Source organism: Rhinolophus sinicus, chromosome 17 (assembly GCF_057876585.1).
Source record: "Rhinolophus sinicus isolate RSI-liver-muscle chromosome 17, RSI-T2T, whole genome shotgun sequence".
NCBI classification, from domain to species: domain Eukaryota; kingdom Metazoa; phylum Chordata; class Mammalia; order Chiroptera; family Rhinolophidae; genus Rhinolophus; species Rhinolophus sinicus.
This window is the reverse complement of record NC_142517.1, coordinates 208053142-208077707: the sequence shown is the minus strand read 5'-3', so window position 1 is coordinate 208077707 and position 24566 is coordinate 208053142. Positions and strand designations below refer to the sequence as shown.

At 40.3% G+C, this 24566-nt stretch overlaps 1 protein-coding gene across 6 annotated transcripts in view; it reads left to right on the top strand.

Moving 5' to 3' along the window:
- USP40 (ubiquitin specific peptidase 40) overlaps positions 1-24566 on the top strand; it is a 71752-nt gene that overhangs the window by 36371 nt on the left and 10815 nt on the right. For 5 of the 6 annotated variants that reach the window (XM_019739759.3, XM_088794277.1, XM_019739758.3 and 2 more), the window contains 10 exons: positions 1077-1134; positions 7199-7252; positions 8013-8101; positions 9369-9455; positions 13401-13437; positions 15081-15145; positions 16929-17003; positions 19551-19677; positions 21237-21331; positions 22655-22773. In XM_019739759.3, coding sequence (XP_019595318.3) covers positions 1077-1134; positions 7199-7252; positions 8013-8101; positions 9369-9455; positions 13401-13437; positions 15081-15145; positions 16929-17003; positions 19551-19677; positions 21237-21331; positions 22655-22773 — 806 coding nt within the window. Of the gene's footprint in view, positions 1-1076; positions 1135-7198; positions 7253-8012; positions 8102-9368; positions 9456-13400; positions 13438-15080; positions 15146-16928; positions 17004-19550; positions 19678-21236; positions 21332-21425; positions 21467-22654; positions 22774-24566 lie in introns of those variants that run through there. The other variant, XM_088794278.1, reaches the window with a different exon arrangement.

Here is a 24566-nt window from a genome sequence, read left to right as displayed (position 1 = left end):
TCCTCTAGCTTTTTTGTCAAATATATATAGTGCTATATCAAAATACAAATATATATTTATCAAAATATATCAAAATATGAAACGCTATTTTTAAGGGTCTTTTCAACATTTTTTAAACTGGCATACATGTTTCGTTTTTGTGTCCTGTTCTTTTTCCTTTTGTTTAAGTTTAACTGAAATTGCTCTGCATTATACCCTGTGCTCTACATAAAGCCAGCTTCTCTTTAACAGGGATTCCTTCAGTCTTCCCCTTGAAGACTGTGATACTAGTTTCCTTAAACATTATTTTAGGGAAGATCTTTTTATTTTTATGTAGTCTCAATTCATTAAAAAGAAACATATTAGAATGTTTTCTACAAATATAATTTCTTAAGATGCATTGATATTTGGTGGTATAGTCGAGGGAACAGTGAAAGACCAATGCTCTACCCTCGGGAGACCTCCATCCACCCTGACCCCAAGGGGAGACTTTGGTGAAGTTCCTGATGCTGCTTAGCCCGGTGGGGGGCACGATGGGCGGGGCAAGTGGATGATCTCTGGCATCAGTTTCACCCCTAAATTTCTATGATTTTTATGCCCTCGAGTCATTTAGCCTAAACTAAAAAAGAAAAAAGAGTTCTAAACTAAATTTAAATAGGCGTTTTAAATAGTGCCCTTGGACTCGTATTACACATTTTTATATTATCTGTGCTGACGGCCCGAACTCATCGTTCTTACATAGAAATGTGACCACCTGCAGCTTCTTTTGTTTGCTGTCCTCAGAAAGGTTAGTGGTTTGTCAGTTTTTTGCCTTTCTCTAGAATTGTTTCTCTGGTTTTCTGTAGGAGTCCTTTCTGTTCCAGTTAACATCACTTTGCGTAAAAACTTAACTATTAAGATCTAAGTTTTTGCTTTTGACTTTGTAGAAGAGAGAAAATGAATTTTGGGGATGGAAAAGTTTTTTTTCAAGTAGGCAAAAACTACTAGATGTCAGGTAATTAGTAACTCAGTCTGTATGTGCACACACAATCTTCATTGTCCTCTCCTCCCATTGTTTTCAACTTATACACAGTCATTAGTTTATTTCTCTATTTTAGGTGGTGTTTGATATTCGAATTAAAGCCATAAAGGAATTAAAATTAATGAAGGAACTAGGTAATCATTTACATTTGCTTTTGGTTTTTTGGTTCAGTTTAGTTTTGTTTTGTTTTTAATTGAAAAAATTATGGGAGAGTACAAAAAATGATTTAGGGAAAATTCATCCACCTACCACCCAAAATGGACAGATGTTAACATTTGTCATGTGTTTGTTTTTGTTTGAAACATTACAACGTCCTCTGTGTCCTCCTCAGACCTGCTCTCTCCCTCCCCGGGTGCAACCAGTATATCTGATTCGGGTGTGTTTCTAGTCTATGTATTCATATTGTGCTGTATATATTTTGCTGTCATATATATGTATATGTGTATATTGTGTTTTTATATTTACATAAGTTCTAGCATATGGAATATAACATTCTGCAAACTCACTGTTCACTCAGCATTAGGTTTTTTTAAAACCCTTACTGAGGTATAATTTATATACCATCACACACTTGTTTTCAGTGGTTATTAGTAAATATATAGAGTTGTACAGCCATCACTGTAATCCAGTTTTAGAATATTTCCATCACTCCAAAAAGATCCCTCATTCCTATTCGCATTCCAAGCCCTCAACAGCCACTCATCTACTTTCTGTCTCTCTGGACTTGCTTTTCTGGAACCGTGTAATCGGTAGTCTTGTGTGTCTCGCTGCTTTTACTTAGCATTCCATTTTTGGGTTCAGCCATGATTTAGCATGTATTAATAATTTGTTCCTTTTATTGCTGAGTAGTATTCCATTGTACAGAAATATCACATTTTGTTTATTAATTCACCAGTTGATTGTTTCCACTTTCTGGCTTTTATGAATAGTTCTGCTATAAACATTTATCTCTGTGTGGACATATGTTTCCAGTTCTCTTGGACAGATATATAGGATGGGAATTGCTGGGTCAAAAAGGAAATTTATGTGTAACTTTACAAGAAACTGCCATACTGTTTTCCAAAGTGGCTGAACCATTGATATCCACACTAGCAGTATGTCAGGGTTATGTTTCTCCACATCCTTGCCAATAGTTGTAATTGTCTGTATTTTTAATTATAACCATTCCAGTGAATGTGAATTGGTAACATTGCATGTTTGATTGTATTTTCCTTTTGCAATGATGGTGAGCGCTATCGATGCACCTATTGTATGTTTATATACCCTGAGGATTCTATTTACAAGCCGCTAGAATTAGTGAGTTAATAGGAACTCTATGCAATAGACAAAAATCCGTTATATGTTTATCTACTAGCAACAAAAACAAATGGAAAATGAAAACACTCATAATAGAAAAAAATGTCATGAAATACTTGGGGATAAATTCAACGAAATATGTGCAAGGCATGTACACTGAAAACTAGGAAAACATTGCTGTGAAAAATAAACGAAGACCTGAATAAATGGAGCAATGTACCATGTTCTTGGATCAGAAGACACAGTATTGTTAAGAGGCTATAATTCTCTCAAAATTGATTTGTAGATTTAATACAATCTCACCCAAAATCCTAGTAGGGTTTTTTGTTGTTGTTGTTGTTTGTTTTTTTGTTTGCTTTTGGTGAAACTTGACAAGCTGATTCTTTATATGGAAATGCAAAGAACCTAAGTATCCCTAACAATTTGGGGGTGGGGGTGGGGGAACAGTTGGACGTGTTACACCTTCTGATTTCAAGACTTCCTCTAAGCTATAGTAGTCAAGACAGTGTGTGCTGGCATAAGAGCAGACACACAAACCAGGGGTCTGCAAGCTATGCTCACAACCTGTTTCTGTATAGCTGGTAAGCTAAGAATAGTTTTTACATTTTTTAAAGGGCTGTTTAAAGAAGATGTGCAACAGGGATCGTAACTGGTTTTTGAGGCCTAAAATATGTACAGTGGAACTCCAGTGGGAATCCAGAACTAGGTGCAAACATATTTATTTAGTCAGTTGGCTTTCAACAAAAGCACCAAGGCACTTCCATGGGGAAAAAGTACTGGACCAGTTAGATACCCATAGATGCAGAAGTGAATCTCCAGCTTTGCTGTACATCATGTAAAAAACTAATTCAAAATGGATCATAGGCCTAAATGTTGAAACCTAAAACTTATAAAATTTCTGGGCGAAAACATGAGAAAAATCATTGTTCCTTTCATCATAAGAAAAAGATTTTTTTAGATAGGACTCAAGAAATATAAATCATGAAAGATAAAACTAGTAAATTGGACTACATCGAAATTTGGAACTTTATTCTTCAAAAGGCATTTGAAAAGGCAAGCCACAAAGTGGGAGAAAAAAATTCATAGAGCGTTTTTGACAATAGACTTGCATCAGGATATATAAAAAATACTTATAACCTAATCAGAAGACAAAACCCAACCTTTCACAGAAGAGGACCTACCTGTGAGTGACCAGCGTGCAGGGAAGGACGCTCAGCATCACTAGCCAGCAAACCGAACCATAATGACTCCACGACACACTACGTTAAATACTCACAAATCCAGTGGTAGTGAAGATGCTGAGCAATTGCAACTCCCATTATTGCTGGTGGGCGCGTGGAATGGTTGGTAGTCACTTTGGTTAAGAGTTAGCCTGTTTCTTATGAATGTAAGCATTCACTTACCAATTCTCCTAGATATTTACCCAAGAAAAATGAAAACACATATCCTTACAAACACTGTACAAAAATGTACGTAACCAAAAACCGGAAACAAGCCAGAGGCGAATGGAGGAACAAATCTCGGAGTGTCCCTACCATGGAGTACTGCCCACCAGCAAAAGCAGTGGACTCCCAGCACATGCAAATGGGGCTGAATCTCAGAGACATTGTGCCGAGCAAAAGAAGCTCGACACACAGGCGTTCACTCTTAATCATATTTATATGACATTTTCAAAATGAGCTCTAGTTAGAGGCGCATCAGAATTGGGGTTGGGCGGTTGACTGCAAAGTGGCAGAGGCAATTTGGGGGGTGATGCAAATTATAGCTCACTTTGCCAAGTGTTTACATCAAATTCTTTGAACTGTACAGTTAAACTGGATGTGTTTTATTATACATAAATTTTACCTCAAAAAAGTTGATTAACGGGTGGACGGGTGGCTCAGTTGGTTAGAGCGTAAGCTCTGGGCAACAGGGTTGCCAGTTCAATTCCCACATGGGCCGGTGAGCTGCACCCTCCACAACTACAATGAAGACAGTGAGCTGCTGCTGAGCTGCCACTGAGCTCCCGGGCGGCTGGATGGCTCAGTTGGTTGAAGTGTGTGCTCTCAACCACAAGGTTGCCTGTTCGATTCCCACATGGGATGGTGGGCTGCGCCCCCTGCAACTAAGATTGAACACAGTACCTTGAGCTGAGCTGCCGAGGGGCGGCTGGATGGCTTAGTTGGTTGGAGCGCGCTCTCAAAAACCAGGTTGCCAGTTCAATTCCCACATGGGCCAGTGAGCTGCGCCCTCCACAACTAGATTGAAAGGACAACAACTTGACTTGGAGCTGATGGGTCTTGGGAAAAATACACAGTTCCCCAATAAAGTCCTGTTCCCCTTCCCCAATAAAAACCTTAAAAAAATATAGTTGATTAAAAAGCACTTAAAAGCACTTCGGGGAATATAAAGATGAATAAAACCATCTCTGTCCTCGAAGCCTCTGTGCAGATATTGGGCTAACTGTAAACCAGGGCAGTGTCAGCTTCCGCCCAAGGCGCATAATTCATGGCAAGTCATTGTAATCATTGATTTAATTTACTGTATTACCTATATCTTCCTGACAAGCAGGTAGACTGGTAGGAGTGTTCTGTGAACATCCGTAATTATTCCTAGAATATCAGCAGCGTGTCTCTTAATTCTTACCTTCTGTTTCTTTATCCACATCTGACTGTGGGACTTTGGATCTGCTCTAAATTAAAGTCGCTTTATTATTCTAATCCCCTTGTGTTTAAATGCACTTTTTAATTAAACTATTTGTTTGGAGATTAACAAGTATATGGTTTATTAAAACAAATAGTCTGTCTTCCCGTGTAACAGCTGTCCTTCTCCTTCCACTTCGGCTCCCCTCCAAACCATTCTTCATCTGACACATAGTCTTCCTAAATATTGGTCACGTCACCCATCTGCTCAGAGCCCTGGAGTGCTTTGCTGTCACACACAGGCCGCTTCCTTAACCTCGCGGACAAGCCTGCTTCGTCTGACCACTACCTGCCCACCCCGCTGTCCTCTGCTCTCCTGCTTACTCACAGCTCACTGCCCTGCTGCCTTTCTGGCAGTGTCCAGTGCACAAGCTCTCTTCCACCCCTGCGACTTCTCAGTTCTGTCACCTCTCTGAACTCTCTCCCCTTTCTCTCTTCTCATTTCAGTCATTCATTTGGTCTCAGCTGAAATTTTATTTCTCCGGTCATCTCTGACCACACAACCTCAGTTAGTCTCTCTGCTTTACTCTCATGATAGCCTGTACTTTTCGTAGCACTTACGCTGTAACTATCCATGTGTTTGTGTGATGAATGTCCCCCCACCCCATCAGACGAGCCTCTGAGCAGAGTCCACGGCTGTTTCAGTTCCTACTCTGTTGTCAGCTTCTAGTACAATGCCTGGTACGTGGAAGATACACAGTGTATTTTGAATGAGAGTAAGAAATTTTTAATAAGACAGTATTTAAAATGCATTTTTTAAATTGGAGAATTCTTTTCATAAGCCAATTCAGTTGTCAAAAAATTTGTATTAGAGTTATATGCTAGCTTCACATTAGTATAAGATATAGAACTCAGGAATCTCAGAAAGAGGCTCTGCTATGGTCTGATAAAGTTAGAACTTCTAAGATGCACGCGATTCTTGCCTTCTCAGAAGGCTCCCCACCTCCCAGCCTGCCCAGTTCATATCCAACTTTGTAAGAATTCTGTTTGGACTACACCTGGTTTGTTCCTTCCCACAAAGCAGGAATCTCTGCATTCCCCAAAATAGGGCACACTAGCCCTGATCCATTGATTAGGCATAAAAAATCACCTAACATGTTTGAAATACAGGCAGTCTCTGCACAGTTCCAATATGTAGAAATTTCAATTATCACAGTTTATTATATAACATCAGTTACCCAGCAACATGGTTCAAATTTCAGCTACCATTGGATTTAACTGAGTGATTGCATAAAGTACAAGCTTTGCTACTAGCTTCAGTCCACAGACCACTACGTAAATAACAGATGTAACAGACCAGTTATTTCACTCTTTGAAGTCTGCCGGTCATTGGTCGCTGCACATCTGATATTAATTTCACCACACAGATAGCAAAGTGTAGATCTCCCCGTTTTCTCCCAGTGGTAAATCCACATGACATTTTACAAGAATGGGTAACCGAATTGGCCAACAAAGATGCAAGCTCAGCAAAGAAACACAAGTGTATGGAGTGACAGCTCACCATGCGAGTGTTGACTATCATTTAAGAGACCAGATATGCAGCCGGAGGAACTTAATGAACACGAACTTATCGGCAAAAGAGAGGAAAGTGATTGTGACAAAGAGGATGAAGGTATCCCAGGAGAAGTGTCGCTGGCAAGATCTAAGGAGCTCTTGGAGAAAGTTCATGAGATTGAGAGCACAAAATCTGAAATAATTGAAAGCTAGTCCAAACTTAGAAAGGAGAGGATGGTTCACTAGGAAATAGGAAAGATGTTCCCTCTGTATCGTAAGCTACACAATGAGAAGAAGAAAGCAAGCTCTGTTTAAACTAGTCTTGATACGGCTTTTTTTACAAAGAAATAAAACATTTTAATTCTCAGTGTTTCTCATGTTTTAAATTACAGTGTAAAGACTAGTTTTACTATTTCCACTTCAGTATGCACGTATAACTGACAGTTTTAAATGTTTGGACACCAATTTTTAAGGTCATGAACAGTTGTAATTTTTCTCATTGTTATTAAGCTTGCTTTGCACAATCCCAGCTTGCACAGGCATTCTTACAGTCTTGTACTGCTGTGCAAAGGGAAGATTGCCTATGCTTGTTTTTTGGTTGTTGGGGGTTTTTGTTTGTTTACTTTTTGTGTTTTTAGCTTATTGTAGCTTCCTGCTAATTAACACAATAGAAAATCTCTTTCGTTTTCCTTGTTTGGTACACTAACCAGCTTCTTTTTATTTATAGCTGAGAACAGCTGTTTGAGGCCTATTGACAGAGACGGGAAGCTTCTTTGTCCAGGTACATCTGTTTGGTAGCCTTCAAAAGCGGACACAGACACGTGCCGTCTAAGGCTGTTAACGCTTTTACTTTAAGTAATGGCTTCCGACACCTAATATTCTTATCTTACATTTTAGAAACTGATTTGTAGGACATGTTGCCATCCAGGTGTCTTCCTCGTGTATTGCAGAATATCTTAACCAAGAATTCAAACACTTGGGCTTCTAAAGTGAAACACCAGACTTCGATTAGTTAATCCTCATCTTAGTCATGGTTTTGATCTAATTATATCTTTCTAGATTTATTGTCCCATTTTTATTTGTTTTGCTAACTTTATTGAGATACCTGCTATGATATAGTCTTTGTTCTCACCTCTGTAACACATCTTGTCATTAGACTTAATTTAGTCTAATTATTGACGGTAGTTGCCATAGCAGTTTAAACCTGGAAGGAGCTAGTCCATCGTGGATCAATTTGGAATATCTAACTTTTAATCTCTGTGAATAACAACTCTTTGATTTTTACGAGTATGACTCTAGAATACTCATAGCTGCCTCTTATTTCTTGGCATTATTGTACAAATAATAAGAATAATATATTCTAGAGTGTGGAAATCAAAAATCAAACATAACTATGATATATGTAATCCTTTTGCATGAGTCCAACTTTTTTTCCTTTCTTGACATTCTTGATTTTCAAAGAACGTAATTCAGTATAGTATTATTTTGCCCAGACAGGTAGAAATTAATAACATTCATTATGTTATCAAAATTCTTTATAGTGCCAGACAATTGTACTTTGAAAGAAGCGGAATTGAGGATGGGGAGTTCATTGGGACTGTGTCCTGGAAAAGCCCCAACTTCCTCTCAGGTAACATGTCGCCTGACAGAATAAAATCAACTTTCCCATAGTCAGAAATTCTTGACTTTGTAACTTGTACCTTCACTACTGTGGTAATATTGTTTTTTGTAAAAATGTTCTTAAACGATACCTTTTATTTTAGGAATGCATCCATATAGTTCTGTGTTTAAATCAAAAATATTATATCAAAGCATATTCATAAGGTTCTTTTTCTGTGAAAATGTTGTGGTTAAGGGGCAATCTTTAAAGTTGAGTAGCTACCAGTTTCAACTAGATTCATAAATCCTGAAATGCACCCTTTCCCCCCACATTTTAACATCTGTGTGATTGGGCTGTATCTTCCGATCAGTGGCATCCTGCAGATGGAGCTGGCGCTGTTTTCTGTCTTCATGGTACATAAAATAATGAGTAACCAGGCATTTTCGGGGTAATGAAATCCAGTCCCTTGGTTTTGCACCTGATTACTGAGTGCAGTAGCAGCCTGGTCTCCCAGCAGCTTTGTTGTCATCAGTCTTCGTTTTCTGTATAAACACCACCCGCTGACCTTTGGCAGAAGCCCGACCTACTTAGTCAACTTGTATTACCGTCCAAAAGGCCTCCGTATGTCCTTCCTGTTAAGACTTCATATCAGAGTAAACTAGATTCCTATCAGAATCCCCATGGTTCCTGGATCTACTTCATTAGTTTCCCAGCTACCTCCCCTCTGATTTGTTCTTCCCCTGAACTCGAGCAAATTGTAGTAAATGGCAAGCTGAGAAGAGGAAAGACATGACCGTACAATTGAGTTAGAAAGGGAAAGTAGGTCTGTAAGGAACCAAAACAGATGAGAGATCAGATTTATGCTTTTTCTGTGGGGTCTTGGGAATTGCAGTATATGGAATCCCTGGACAGAAAATAAGAGCACAACCAAATGACTCAGAGGGAAAACACAGCTAATGCTTACAGTGTGTAGTAACTGCAAATCCCTAACTGCAGATTCCTTTGAGGAATGCCCAAGAAAGAGATGGCGATCACAGTAGAATAAGTATTACCTGTGAGAGATGTTTACTAGGAGTAAAAACATTGGCAGTGAATGAAGCATCTTTCATTTCGAGGTAGTCAAGATTATTGTTTAAATCGTAGCATTCAGTTACCCAATGTAGTCTTGTTTTTACGTAATTGGAAATATTTATTAAAGTTTCGTGGACTATTAGCTCTTTTTTTTGGAAGTAAATAATGCATTTATACAATTTTAAAATTTAGATTAAGTTGCATTCATATTCTGTCTCGATCTTAGCTGTTCCTGTTTTTCGCTGTGGGGAGTGACATTCAGCCTGGGACAGAGATGGAGATTATAGTAGAAGAAACGATAACTGTCAGAGATGTAAGTAATTTTACTTTTTTGGGAGGGGCAGGAAGGGCTTTGTGGGTGTTTGGTATGGGGAACAGTGGTAACCCCCTATGTTAGAATTTTGAGGTCATAAGGCTAGGACTTACATAATATACTTTAAAGAATTCCACGTACTCACTGAAGGAATAGTTTGGAGAGCTTAAAACTTGGTGAATCAACTGGAATTTAAAAAATTAGATTATTGATATTATTTTTTGATTATCAGTAATGCTTGCTGATTGTAGAAATTTGGGATATGTAGAAATGGATTAAAAGGAACAATTAAAACCTCTCCTTATCTCTTATCCTGCTAACATTAACATTCTGGCATATTTCCGTTGTGTTTTTTACTTTGCATACGCACATAATTACTCCCAGCGGTATGAATGGTGGTATGCGTGTGTGTGATAAAGCAAACGCATAATTATATTGGTGTGACTGAGAACTGCGACTTTCTGTGTTGGAAAGTGGAGAGACAGAATAACATCAGTGTGGTTCAGTGACGCCTGTCTCCCGAATTTGAATTAGACGAGTTCGGTGAACTTGATGTCTTTTTTCCCTTAAACAAATATTTTCTAGTTCTTTGCACTGCAGTAGCTTAGAAACAGTGACCAGCCTGAGAGCAGTGAGCACCCCGACACCCAGATTGTGGTCGCTAAATACCCTTTCCTATTAGAAGGAACCAGGGCTTCTTGCAGTAACGGCTGGTTCTGTATCTGGGTCAGGAAAGGGTCAGAGGGGCCTGGAACCTCTAGTCAGAACAAAAGCCCTGAAGCCAGGAAAGACTAGTGTTGGCAGAGAGAATCAGGGGCCAGCTCGGACAGGCTCCCACTGGTTAAAGAGGAGACAGTTTGAATCTCAGTGGGAATAATAGGGAAGGTGATTAGTACATATACATGAAACCCACGAGCTCATATGATCCTTAAAAATAGCATATTCATTGATTACCTGCGGGTAACGACATGCGTGCTTGGGAACCATACAGGAAATAATCGAGCATTTGTCCTGTTTTTGTTTTGCAAACTATGCTGCAGGGCAACCAAATAGATTATAAAGGGTTTTTTTTATAAACACATCTCAACTAATAAAATGAATAGAATTTTACACTGTCACAGTTTTCTAATTCCAAATGATTTAATGGATCTAGAATGATCCTGAAAAGACTGCTAACACCCCAAAAAGAGCAACACCCAGACATTGTGAAAGTTTGACACAGTGCCCACGCTCTTCTTGCCAAAAAAACCCCAAAATCCAAACTGGACCCGAGTCTGATCAAGCCTCTAGGTGTGAGTACCAGTTTATACAAAGTACAGGGGACAGAGGGACGTGTTCCATGCAGCACAGGCCTGGAAAACCCCTCTTCAGGATGCAGCTGCGGGGTGAGGTGGCCTGCAGGACAGGAGAGACTAAGGAGAAGGGCAGGTGTAGCAAGTGGGCTTTATTTGGCCACTGATTCAGAGCAAAACATTTTAGTAATAGATAAAGAGAAAGCAGCGAAATGTGGACACTAACTGGGTATCTGTTGTTAGCGAATTCAATTGTTTTAGGTGTCATAATTATTTTAGGGTTATGTTTTTTAAAAGAATTGACATCTTTTAGAGATGAGTACTAAATATTAATAAATGAAATAATATATCTGACAGTTGCGTCAAAAGAATTGCGGGGGGCAGGACAGGGGAAGTGGGGTGGGGTGCTGACAAACAGGGCGGCCGCCACAGTGAGATTGGGTGGGGGATACTTAAGGGTTCATTTTACTCTTCTCTGCGTGGGTTTGAAATTTTCCACGAGAAAACACTTGTTAAACGATTTTTTGGCCATTTGTTACATGCTGTAAATATTTTCAAGTTTTTCATTTGCCTTTAAACGTTAGTGTTTTTTTAATTTCAAAGAATGAAACCACAAAACTTTTCAAAGGAGCAATGTGTGTATTCTTCTGTTCTCTCTTGAACCCACCAAGGGCAGACTTGTTCCCGATGCCCCCCCCCCGCCCCCCCAGACAGCGCTTCCGGAGGCCGGCAGTGGCCCGCATGCTGCAGTCTTGTGAGCCCTTCTCAGGCTCCATCTTACTGGCTCTCAGCAGCACTGGACGTGCTTGATGACTGTTCTTTGAAACACTTCTGTCACTGTTTCCCGAAGACCACAACTCTTCAGGGTTTCCTGCCGACCCCTCTCAGTTTATCTGTGAGCACTTTGGTGCTCAGTTCTTAGCCTGGCCCTCGCCCCAGCACTCCCTGCTTGTATCACCTGCCACTTGGTCGTCTGCTCGTCCTCCCACACCCAGAAGGAACTCCTGATCTTCTCTCACAGACATAGTTCACTCACCTTTTCCTCTTCTTCAGTTATGGCGGCTCCATCTTGCTCCTCGCTCAGGCCAAACACCTTGTGGTCATCCTTGATCCTTTTATTTCTTACATCTCGTGCAGTTTTCCAGGAAATCCTTTTGGTTCCACCATCAGGAGTTACCTAGGAGCTGACCTCATCTCATCCTCTGCGCTGCTGTCACCCTGTCATCTCTCTTCTGGGTTATTCCAGCAGCTCCTGAGCTTCTTCCCTCCAACCTTGCACCTCCCAGGGTGTGTTCTTTAAAGTGTAAGTCAGATCAGCCCCTGCTCCAGTTCCGACCCTCAGGGTCAGAGCAGAGGTCCCTGGGTGACTCACAATGGTGACCTCTGGAGCTCCTGTGTGTCTTTTTCAAATCCTCTGACTACCCCCCTCCCCCCGCCCCGTTTCCTGTACCTAGAACCCAAGTCGAAGGCTCCACTGCTTGTTCCTATTAAATAAGGGAAGCCTTTAAGACGCACTGTTCTCTGAATACAGCTTTGGTTCCATTCCCTGTGTTTTAATATATTGTTTTCTCATTGACATCATTTTCTAAATACCCTTTAATATTTTAAAGTCTTTTTTATTTTTAATAATGCAAGTAGTCGTGGATGTTTTCTTATTTTTTAAACTTCAGAGAGGAGCTAAAAGTCCCCCTTGGTCACTACCGTGTTCTAGTTCCTTCCCCAGACGTCACTGTTGTCATCGAATAAGATAATTTTATCCAAACCAGTAGCGTGTGTATCCTCCCAGACCTTTGCCCTGCATATCCCAACACGTGGCTGTGTCTGTACATATATAATAGGAAGAAAGAACTTGTCTGCGTGATTTCTTTTAAATCATGAATGGGATCATGCTGCAGATATTATACTAGGACTCTTTCACTTAGGATACTTTAAAGATCTTTTATACCAGTTCATATAAATCTATTTCATCCTCTTAACTGTTTGAAGACTTTTCATAGTTTATTGACGTGTTCCCCTATTACAGGATGTTTTGTTTGCTCTTCTCTGTTTTCCAAGTTACAGCAGTGACCACCTTGCTCCCTTCTGCTCTAGTGTAGTATAAATCAAATCCTGTTTACTCTTTTGCCCTGGGTTTATTGAAGAATGTTTTTCCTCTCCAGAAGTTGAGAGTTTTTAATTATTTTGTTTTATTTAAACTTCTGTTAGTCGTGTCTCCTGTATTACCTTGTTTCATGAGATCACCGCTTACACAGTTCTTGGGAGTTTATATATAACCAGTTGTGTTTCATGGGTGCCAGATAAAGGTTAATCTCGTTTGATAGGATTCAAAGTTTAATGTGGGTCTATTAAACCAGCCCAATTAATCATATCTGGCCAAAAATACACCATTCATCTAGATAAAGAGAAAGATCTAGAAGTGGAAGAACAAAACTTTGAACTGAGTTCTGGTTGTGAACACAGAACAACCCTCCTGGGTTGGCCCCACCTCGCCCTTAGGAAGGAGAGAGTTTACTTAATCATCTGCTTAACGATGTATGTCATTATCTATTAGAGAATTATTAAATATAATCAGTTTAATAAGCCCAGGGTCCAAAGAGGCTGTTTCTCACAACGGTGTAACTCAGAAAACTAATGAACATTCTTGTTTTTACAGTGTTTAAAGATAATGCTGGAGAAATCTGGCCTTCCTGGTAAGTGACAGACCACAATGGTCCATACTCTTATCCACAGCCTTTATTCATAATACAGGATTTATTTATGAGCCTGTTGTTTTCCAGGCCTGTCAGTTTCACTTTCTAGCCAAGAACCATGAATTCTCCTGGTTCTTGTTTGCAAGCTGCAAGTTGTAGCTCAGCCTGCCACTGAGGCAAGAGAACCTAGGTAGGTTCCGACAAAGGCACAGAGAGATCACGCTAAGATTTATACCCTCCGGAATCACCCAGGTCTTTCACTGATTTTTTTTTTAACCTCATTGATTCAGACTTTCAGTGTCGTGCTTCATGCCAGTATTTGTGAGGTATAGAGGAGGGAAGGTAGTATGAATGAAAAACATAAATACAGGATGTCTTGAAGGAGCTACCGGGTGGAGCCACGTTAGTGAGTTTGATGAAGCATCAGACTGCTTTCATCAGCGTCTGCCCTTCTCAGACTTCATTCAGGTGGAAGGAAGCCCGGGGCGCTGTCTGCAGGGAAGACAACGTGCTCAGTGCTCCGGGCGAAGGCACTCTTCTGGGAGCAGCAGACAGTGTGTTATGTCATCTCGACCAGTCCTCCCCTGCAGGGATCGTCACCTGTCCCCATTTTACAGATGACGAGACAGAGGCTGAGAATGGCAGAATGGCTTAGCCAGAGTTATACAGTGAGCAGCTAGGTCTCTGATTTCAGAACCTGAGTTCTTTCCACCATGCCGTCCTATGAAGTAATGGTGTTCACCTTTAACTTATTGCTGTTTTTTCTTTTTAACATCCCTAAATTAAGTTATTGATACAACTCTTACCGTATTTAAAACTAGAATAGTGACAAAAAAGTGTCTGCAAAGAACAGTAATGGAATTCAAAACCTGTGGCCTCTGCAGAATAAATATGAGATCTATGCTCATTCCTTTGGCTGCAGTTTCTTTTGGTCGGTAAAGGAGTTGACAAAGTTTGTAAGACTTTGCTATTTTTTTTAATAACTGGGATTTCCAACTTTTGCTCCACTCACCTCCCTCTCCTCCTCAAAAAATTCTCTTCCCATTTTATCAGTGTGAAAAACAAATTTAATTAGAGTATTTAACATTTATAAATGTTCATTTATACCAACTTCATTACATGCTATTCCCAAAGCACTGTTTTTTGTTAGATTAACTGCTAGTTGGATAGGAACAGTTTTGTCGCACGTAGTTTTGTTGTAACGTTGCTGAGCAATGTTAGCGTATGCTTTCAGCAAAGACAGTGAAATGAAACTCAACTTCACAATGATTTTAGAAGGAATTCTATACGTACGTGTATATGTACATATGCTATACTCGTGTATGTGTGTGTGTATACATGTAAATAATAAAGACGTAGTGTACATATTGTATAATAGTAGCAAGTGCTATTTTTATTTGCAACTATATGTTATATACAATTATACATCTATTCTTGGTGGAACAGAGAGAAAATTAACCAAGTTGGGGGAACAGCTTAATTTTTCTCATGTTCTGGATGAGATAGTTTACTTCAAAAATTAGTTAATTATTATTAGATCAAATCCTATTTGAGTCTCATTTACCCAGAAGGGTCATTCCTGACAAACTCTTCAAACATATGCTTCTGAATTTTTTTTCATCCTGATTTTGATTCCTTCATAGGAGACACGTGGCATTTACGAAAAATGGATTGGTGCTATGAAGCTGGGGCGCCTTTATGTGAGGAAGTAAGATTGTTTCTATACGTTTCACTCTTAAAATGATTGTATTTATTTGGTATTTTCATACAGGATACTCACCCCACTCATGTGACTAGATTCTAGAGAAAGCTTTAATTTTTTTAGGATACAGTAATCCGTATACATAGGTCTCCTTTCACTTTTTCCTCCCTTAGCTTTTTGATGGAATCAGAGGGTAAGTCTCAGCTGAGTGGCAGCGCAGCTACATGTGTTCAGTCCTCTTTGATACGAGTGTGTCCCTAGGAATACTAGCTCTCCATCAGGAGGCAGAGAACTTCAGAGAACAAAAGACACTTGAACTAATGAAAGAGTTTGAAGATACACTCTGAAATTTGAAACCTCAGTATTTTAATCTCAGAGTTTCTCTGTAAGTTGATGGCAGAATTCAGGTTCTGATCCAAACTACATCTCTAAATCCAGTCAAAGTCTTAGAGTAGCCTTAGGAACAATTTTATCATAGGCTAGTTGGGATCTGATTAATTTTATTATTGATCCAAGTAGCATCAAACCTCCTGTCCAAACCCGTGGCCTTAGAAGTGGACCCAAAATGAAGCTTTGTGAGACAGTTCAGACAGTAGTGGTACCTGCCCTTCCCCCAGTCTGTCTGCCTGCTTCCTTCTCAGTAGACAGTAGCATTGAACATGAGCAGAGGCTGGTTTAAGCAGGTGTGCCGGGCTGTCCCTGGAGCGCTCTGCGGTTCGGCCGGCAGCAACAGTGCGGAGAGGTCCCTCTTGCGTCTCGGCCAGGAACTTGACTGCTCAGAGGGAGAGGTGGACCCCAAAGAGTCTTCAGGACATATAGTTTGGATGTCAGAAGAGCTATGCAGTCCAATGGTTTCTGCATTTTCTTCTCTATTAATTCCCAAATTGGTATCAAAGAATTCTAAAATTGTTTAGAGCAACTCATTCCCCTCAAAACTGGCTCCTCTTCCCAGATTTGCTGTCTTTCCCAACCTCATCTTTTCAGCCTGCGATGCACTTCCCTGCTTCCCTGCCAGCCTTCAGATTTAGTCCCAGCCTTCAGCGGCCTGTCAGTTTGTCCACTCCTTCCTGACTATTCCCACTGCTGACCTCCTGGTTCGAGCCCTCTCCCCCTTTTTTGCCTCTTACCTAAATCACTACAGCTGGCTTCCCTGAGCCCAAGTGTCCCCCACTTCAGTATGTCACATACATAGCAGCAAGACTGATTTTTAAAACCGTTTCTCAGAAGTCTTGACTGGCTTTTTTCAAAGCAGCTTAAAACTCCTTGTTTTCTGTTCCACATTCCTTCAATCTGTGACCACCTTCCAATCCAGTTTTCTTCCCTGTTACTCTCCAACCCACACTTCCCACGCTAACCAGTCTAATCTCTTAGCTCTTCCCCAAAACAAGCCATACTTATTCTTGACTTAACCTTGACTTTGCTCTGTTCTCCTTCTCCTGCGAAATTCCTCCTCTTGTAGTTTCCTCCAGCTTTCCAAATCCAACCCATCTTTTTAGGCTTGACTAAAATTTCGTCTTCTGTAAATCAGTCTCATCATTTTTCATCTCATCTCTGTCCCTTTCCACTAATCTTTTATGCTACTTATAGTTCATACCCCATAATTTAATACATAATGATAATACTCTTTTATAGTCTTAGCTTATTTCCTACTCTTCAACATCTGCTTTATTCCGTTATTTAGTTCTTGAAAGGCTAATAGAGGCATTGGGATTTTTAAAACAAAGATCCAACTGTCTGTCTGTTCCTTGCAGAAGTCATAAGTGACAAAAAAGAATTTCTATATTCCCAGGATGCAACTCTGAAAGAGCTTATGATATGTTCTGGAGATACTTTGCTTTTAATTGAAGGACAACTTCCTCCTCCGGTAAGATTTTGCTTCTAAATAGGCATTTTGTAAACAACAGTTATTGTTGTCATTACAGAGGTGATACATTCTCACTGTAGGAAAGTGAGGCAGTGCAATAGTCAAGAGAATAGAGAACTTACCCAAAAGCCTACCAAAGAGACAGCCACCATACTTCACATCTTTATGGATTTCCTTCCTATAAAATCAGTTGTCTATATGATTTTATTTTCTACTTTTTATATCAATTTTTTAACCTGACCATAAAATCCAAAAATAATCATTATATCCGATGTATGACTTATCATAGTTTAATTAACTTTATCCCCATTGTTGGAAATTTACCTTTTTTTAATGTTTTTTTCTCATGATAGTACTTAAGTACAAATCCTTCTTACAGTAGTTCTAAAGATGGAATTAACAAGTCAAAAGGTATGAACTTTTTAAAGACTTGAGGGTATAAGTTGCCAAATTGTTTTCCCAAAGAGGTGTCCGAAATTTGCCGCCCTTTCAGCAGTACGTGACAGTGCTCATTTCCTTGCTCTTCCATAAACACCGCATGTTACCATGTTTAAAAACCATTATTTATTAGTTTTTTTTAATGTGGACACATGTAAAGATAAACACACACAAAAAAATGACCCAAAATTCCAGCACTGAGATAACATTTGTTTATGATTAGAAAATCAAACAGCTTTGAAGGCTGTAAAATGAAAAACAAGTTTCTCTCATGACTTTCGCCCCCAGAAAGAGCCGCAATTAACTTATTTTTCCTTGTATATCCCTCCAAGAGAAGAAATTGTGCCTATCTGTGTGCTGAATGTAAATATGCATGTACCCTTTTTGAAGTTTCCATAAAGGCAGTCATGTTTCACGTTTTCTTTCTGATGATGTTTGTTTTTATTCACTTAGTATGTCTTGAGGATCTCCTCATAGCAGCACATACAGACCTACCCTATTGTTTTTCATGACTTCACAGAGTTCTGTTGTATTTTATACCGTGCTCTTTAAAGTTAATTTTTGAATGGGTAATTCTCATGATACCAAGTTCAAAGTATATAAAAAGCTGGGCCATGAGAAGTCAGTACCTCTTGTCCCCCAGCCACTCACTGTCCTCCCTCCTTAGGCAGCCAGACTTCTGTGTCCTCACAGACGTGTGTGTTTTTAATGTACACACACACACATATGTACGTGAATGTACATAGTGCATATATACACAGTCACATATACACACATTTCTTTTTATTTCTACAAAAGATATGCTGGACTCCCTAGTTTGTACCTAGCTTGTTTCCATTAATATTTTACCTGCAGTCGGGTATATGCTATGTCAGCGCACGTAAAGCTGTCTCATTCTATTTGATGGCTGTATGGTATTTATTCCCTTGTATGGAGGTGCCATAATTTATTTAACCGCTCTCTTTTCCAAGAAGGTTTAGGTTGTTTTCAGTCTTTTGTTGATACAACTAACACTGCAGAAAATATGAATGTGCCATTTTGCACATCCAGGATGAATTTCTAAACCTCCTAATATATTTTGCCACCATGAACAATTTCCAGTGACTAGCCTTGCATCTATGGTTTTGTATGCAGATGCTAGTATATCAGAAGGTAGATTCCTAATTGTGGAATGACTGGGTCACAGGCCTTGGACGTTCACACCGTGAGAACGCCAAGTTACTCTCAAGAATTTTGCAGCAGTTTATACTCCTGCCACCAATTTATGGGAGTGTTTACCCATATTTTCACCAACATACAGAATATTGTTAGAGTTTCTGGCTTTTGACAGTTTGGTAGGTGAAAAAATGGAATTTTGTTGTTCTGATTTACATTTAGTTATTTAATTGAATGGAGATTGAGTATTTGTTAATCTTCGCCTATTCAATAAACAGAAAAATATTCTCATTTTAATAGCATTTCTTGAAATATATATTTAAAGTATTTTTTTCTTTAACATTCTCATCTTCTGTTGGAAGTTGAGCACTGTAATAACATCTTTTATCTCTAATAAATCTATTAAAGTTGTTTCCTAACTCAAAAAAAGGGGTGGGGAAGAACCAGTTAGGTTTGTAAAACTGAAGGTATAGGACATGTTTAAGGAAAGGGGTTTATTTCATGTAGTTTGTACAGGAATCCAACTTAGATTAACAGGCTGTCGGTTCTCTATAAATAAGTTTCCTTTAGGAACTTTAATAAATGAAACTGCTTGTAACCGGTGCTTTGTTCCACTGGTGCTCTCACAGTGCTTGAAGTATTTATATAGTTTGTCCTGTCGAATATTTTGTTATTTTGTTTATACTTTTCATTTAATTGTAGCTACTGAGATACTTCTAAGCAAAAACCGTATAGTTGCAGTCATTCCAAAGTCTGATTTTTAGGACTTAAACTTTTAATTGTATAAACAGTTAACAAGTACAATAGGTGGCAGTTACACATCTAAAAGGAAACGTAATAAGTTCAGGAACACGGTCTGTTACCAAGACGTTTCTCCCTGGGACCCCCGGGACAGTAGCAGTGGGAGTTCACTTCCCCTGCGCGTCACAGCTCTCAGAAATGCTCCGTTTCCAGGGTTTCCTGAAGGTGCCCATCTGGTGGTACCAGCCTCGCGGCTGCACGGGCCCATGGAGGAGTCACCAGGACCAGACGAGTGGTCCCCCTCCCCACGGCGGGGTCTGGGGAGCCACTGCCACCCAAGGTGAGAGCACACGCATCGCAGCAGCCACGTGCCATAAAGAGAAGGCAGTGCTGCCTGGCCTGCGAGGCACCGGAAGTATTTATTTTTAAAAACGTAAGGTTGAAAATCAAAACCTATTTATCCCCTAAGTCGTTCCATAACAAACACCCTCCTGTTTTTTATAGTGCTTGGGAATCTCTCTAGGGTGCAATTTGTTATTTTTATATTCTATCAGTATATTCACGTTTTCCAAAGAACGTCTATATCTCACCTCTCAGGAGCCTCATGGCGGAGTGAATCGCTCCTCACTTACTATAACTGACTAGGCGATTGAGGCTTCAGTCACTCACGAGGGCCCCACTGCAGCCCCCAGAGGCCGGAGTCCCCCCGCTCTTTCTGTCATGGGGTCCCCAGGGACTGCCTCAGGGGCGGTCCGCCTCAGCCCACTGACTTCTGGGAGGGAACAGCGAGTGTAATCATACTGTTTTACTTCTGAGCTGCTTCTCCACAGACAAAATGCAGCACGCGTCACGATGGGCAAGAAGTCCCCAGCAACGAGTTTGAGTTGCCATTGGGAAAAGTAGATTTCTGCTGCGCTGGGTTATTACTGGATACGCTAACTAATTCTCAAGATGCTTTGGTGATAGGATAATAGTGACAGATAGGGTTGGCTAAGCACTCAAAACGCATGTTTAATCAGTGTGTTTCTCCATGAAAGTGAAGAAACAGGCTCATTTTTTGGTGGCCCTTCTTTATCACAACATATGTGGAAACAGTTTCCTAGAAGTGTCTCCTAGCTTGTGGTTCCTTAAGACACAAGAAGCCTTTTCACTTCATTTATTTATCATCTGATTTTTATTATGTACCAGCAGTGTGCCCAGCAATAAACAAAGACATTTAATTAAAGCAAAATATTTCTGAATTTTAAATAATAGTTTGCCCACTTTTATATCCAGAAGTTTAGATGAGAGAGCATGTTGTTTTCCCCTTTTTAAAACAAATGTAGAAAGGCCTTCTTACTGTCCAGGGTTCTTTCAGTCAATAAACGTTTACTCTGTGGCATCTACCATACCAGCGACTGGACAGACAAATAAGAACTATGGCCTGCCCTCTCTTGAAAATCATATTCTTTGGGAGACAGATTAGGGGAAAACAATACATATATACCCCAAGAAAACAGACAAAAGAGAAACAAGTTGGGATAAGTGTTGTGACAGAAACAGGAAGCTAATATAATGAATAAGGGCAGAGTATCCTGTCAGCAGAGTCCTCCTTAAGGAAGGAGAGAGTGTGGAAAAGAACATTCCAGGTAGACAGCACCAGTGCAGAAATCCTCACACCCATTACAGCGAGCAAGCCGTGGTATTGTGCCAGCGCGTGGCCCTGGTGGCTGATGGACGACACAGGGCTCCCTCCCCTCCAAGGTCAGGAGGCGCCAGTTCCAGGAACCCCAGGTTCCAAGTTCCTTGAATGCAATTGGACTAAAGCTGTTTACGACATCAAAACGTGGCATGCGGTTCAGAAATCTGAAGTAAATGCATTGAAAGCTCCTTTCAGACATCCAGCTCTGTCCTTTGTAGGAGCTCCTGGCGACACATATGCCGAAGCTTCCCTCTGCTACTTGGGAGACATTGAAATCTCAGAAGACGCCACGTTGGCCGAGCTGAAGTCTCAGGTGAGACTCCTACCTGCAGCATCCCTTAGCGGCGCCCTGGCTCCTTCCAGTGAGCTATTAACATATTCTTCTATTTCCTTTTCCGTCAACTACAGTCTGTTCTGATGTGACATGTGCTATATGCCATGTTCGGGGGTAAGTACCCGGCAGGCAGCACACACAAGGCTCAGACAGCTCGCTGGTATTCTTTCCTGCCAGTTGCCCTGTGGTTTCATTTCTCCCGACTCTGACAGGCATGAATATATCCTCAGTGACTTGCAGCCTCTGTTTTTTATTTTTTAGGTAAACATGATTTATTGAAACATTTGTTACCCCTTTATTTACATTGTTTTTGTATCTTTGTGGTCCATGTGTTACATGTTGTTAGGTAAAAGATGTGTTATCAGTTTCCCAGGAGGTCAGAATATTAGCTTTAGGTTGGGGTGTTAGACTAGGTATTCTGCTGTTTTCTCAGGCGTTACATTCGTAGGGAAAGAGTGTTTTGTCCAAATAGGGTGACTGGATTGAGTGCAATGAACACTAGATGCTTAAGAAGCACCTGTTTTTGTGGGACTGACACAAACATCCCTTCGTCCTCTCAAAGGACAAAATCGGGGGGCAGATAATAGGCATGTCAGTCACTCATCTTTGACCAGTGTGTCCTCAGTGTATGAAGGGACCGTCCTCAGAAAAAGCAAACGGTCTTATTCTCATGAGGACAAATGGGAAGAGACTCTTTTTTCCCTTGTATTGGATTCAAAAATACAAAATTTCTGTTTTTAGGTTAAAAAAAACACCTGGATGAATATTGGCCATTTTATATACTACAGCATAAATATATAAATAGTTGTCTATTCCTACAGAATTAGGACAGCAGTTTGGGCCTAGCAGTTGGATCCAAAGATTTTGAAATATTTCAAAAGTTATTTCCTTGGCAGAGCAAACGTTGTACAATTATTGATGAAAGTTGAAGACGAATCCCTTGCTTTTCTTAGCGTGACCTCCATCCACTCGTGTGGGTTATACTCACATAGAAATTAATTTGAAAGTTTCCTTTTCTAAAACATAATGATTAAAATGGAGCTTTTGGCTCAGATTTAGAAATAAAAAACTCACTTGTCTCTCAAGCTGATTTCAGGAGCTGATTTCAGGAGATAGGAATACAAAAATTACTCCTGATTAATTTCATTTAAGAGATACTCCTGCTTTTTTTTTATAGATATTATCATTCAGGATACTCCTTCCCTCAGCTGATATTGTGTAGTGCTTCATTTATTTCCTAAAGCAATGTATTTTTAAGAGTGCTTTTTCAAACCCGTGGACAAATGTTTGTTTCTTTTCTAGGCCATGACCTTGCCCTCCTTCTCAGCATTTGTCATCCCATCCCCAGCCTTCCTCAGAGCCTGGACAGTGGAAAGCAGGCGCCCCAGCAGGCTTTTACGAATCAACCAGCAGCAACTCAGGTCGGTTTCTCAGCGAACACTCAGTAACAGAACACCTGTTCCTGGGAATTCCACATTTGGCAGCTGGACGATGCTTTTTATCATAAATCAAGTTCTGGGACTTCAGTTTTCCATATCAAGTATAAAATGTAGCTTCATGTATTTTTACTGTGCTCCAGAGACTGAACAAAACTTTGAGTGTTTTTTTCCTCTAGCTTTGTTGAGGTATAACTGATAGGACGTTGTGTGAGCTTAAGGCCGACAGCCTGTTGATTTGATACACTGACATATGGCCAAGTGACGACCGGTGTAGTGTCAGCTAGCACGTCATTACCGTTCCCTTTCATGCTGAGAACATTTCAGATCTACTCTCGTAGCATCTTCCAAGTAATAACACAGTATCATTAGCTGTAGTCGCCGTGCTGTATGTTAGAGCCCAGACCTTATTCGTCAACTGCAAATGTGTACCCTTTGACTAACGTCTCCCCTTTTCTCCCTGCCAGCCCCTGGGAACCGTTCTGCTCTCTGTTGCTATGAGTTTGGCTTTTTTAGATAATACATATAAGTAAATATCATACAGTCGTTGTCTTTCTTTGTCTGACTTAACCTTACGTATGATAATGCCCCCCAGGTCCATCCATGTTGTTGCAAATGGCAGGATGTCCTCCTTTGTCGTGGCTGAGGTGTGTGTGTGTGTGTGTGTGTGCGTGTGCGTGTGTGCGCGTGTGTGCGTGTGCGTGCGTGTGCGTGTACACACACACACCACGTCTTTATCCATTCCTTTGTTGCCAGACTCTGAGGGTGCTTCTGTATCTTAGCTGTTACGAATAACACTGCAGTAGACGTGGGGGTGCAGGCATTTCTTTGGGGTCCTGTTTTCATTTCCTTTGGATAAATACCCAGGAGTGGGCTTTCTGGGTCATAAGGTCATTCTATTCTTAATTTCTTGAGGAACCTCCATGCTGTTTCCCATAGTGGCTGCACCGGTTTACATTCCCACCAACAGTGCACGGGTGCCCTTTCCTCCACATCCGTGCCAACACTTAATGTTTTGTCTCGCTGATGATGACCGTTCTCACAGGAGTGAGTGATACCTAGCTGTGGTCTGTCTGCATTTCCCTGTGACTAGTGTTGTCGAGTGCCTCCCACGTACCTCTGGCCGTTAGTATATTTCTCTGGAAAAATGTCTGTTCTTTCCCTCTGTCCATTTTTTTACTAGGCTTGTTTGGGGTTTCTTTGCTATTGAGTTATATGAGTTCTTTATATACTTTAGGTATTAACCTCTTATCAGATACATGATTTGCAAATATTTTCTCCCATTTCATACGTCGCCTTTTCATTTTGTTCATGGTTTCTTGTGCTGTGCAGCAGCTTTTTAATTTGATGTAGTCCCACTTGTTATTTTCACTTTTGTTGCTTTTACTCTTGGGGTCACATCCAAAAAATTGCCAAGACCAGTGCCAAGGAGCTTAGGAACATAGTAGCGTTCCACCCCCGCCATGTTTTCTTCTAGTTGTACTGTTTCAGGTCTTACGTTTGAGTCTTTACTCCATGTTGAGTGATTTTGGTGTATGGTGTAAGGGCCGTCCAGTTTTGTGCTTTTGCACGAGGCTGCCCAGTTTTCCCAATACCATGTATTAAAGAGACTGCCCTTCCCCTTGTGTGTTCTTGGTGCTTTTGTCGTAAGTTAATTGATCATATGTGCATGGGTTTATTTCCGGGGTCTCCAGTGTGTTCCATTGATTATGTGTCTGTTTTTACGTCAGTACAATACTGTTTGGATTACTACAGCTTTGTAATCTAGTTTGAAATTG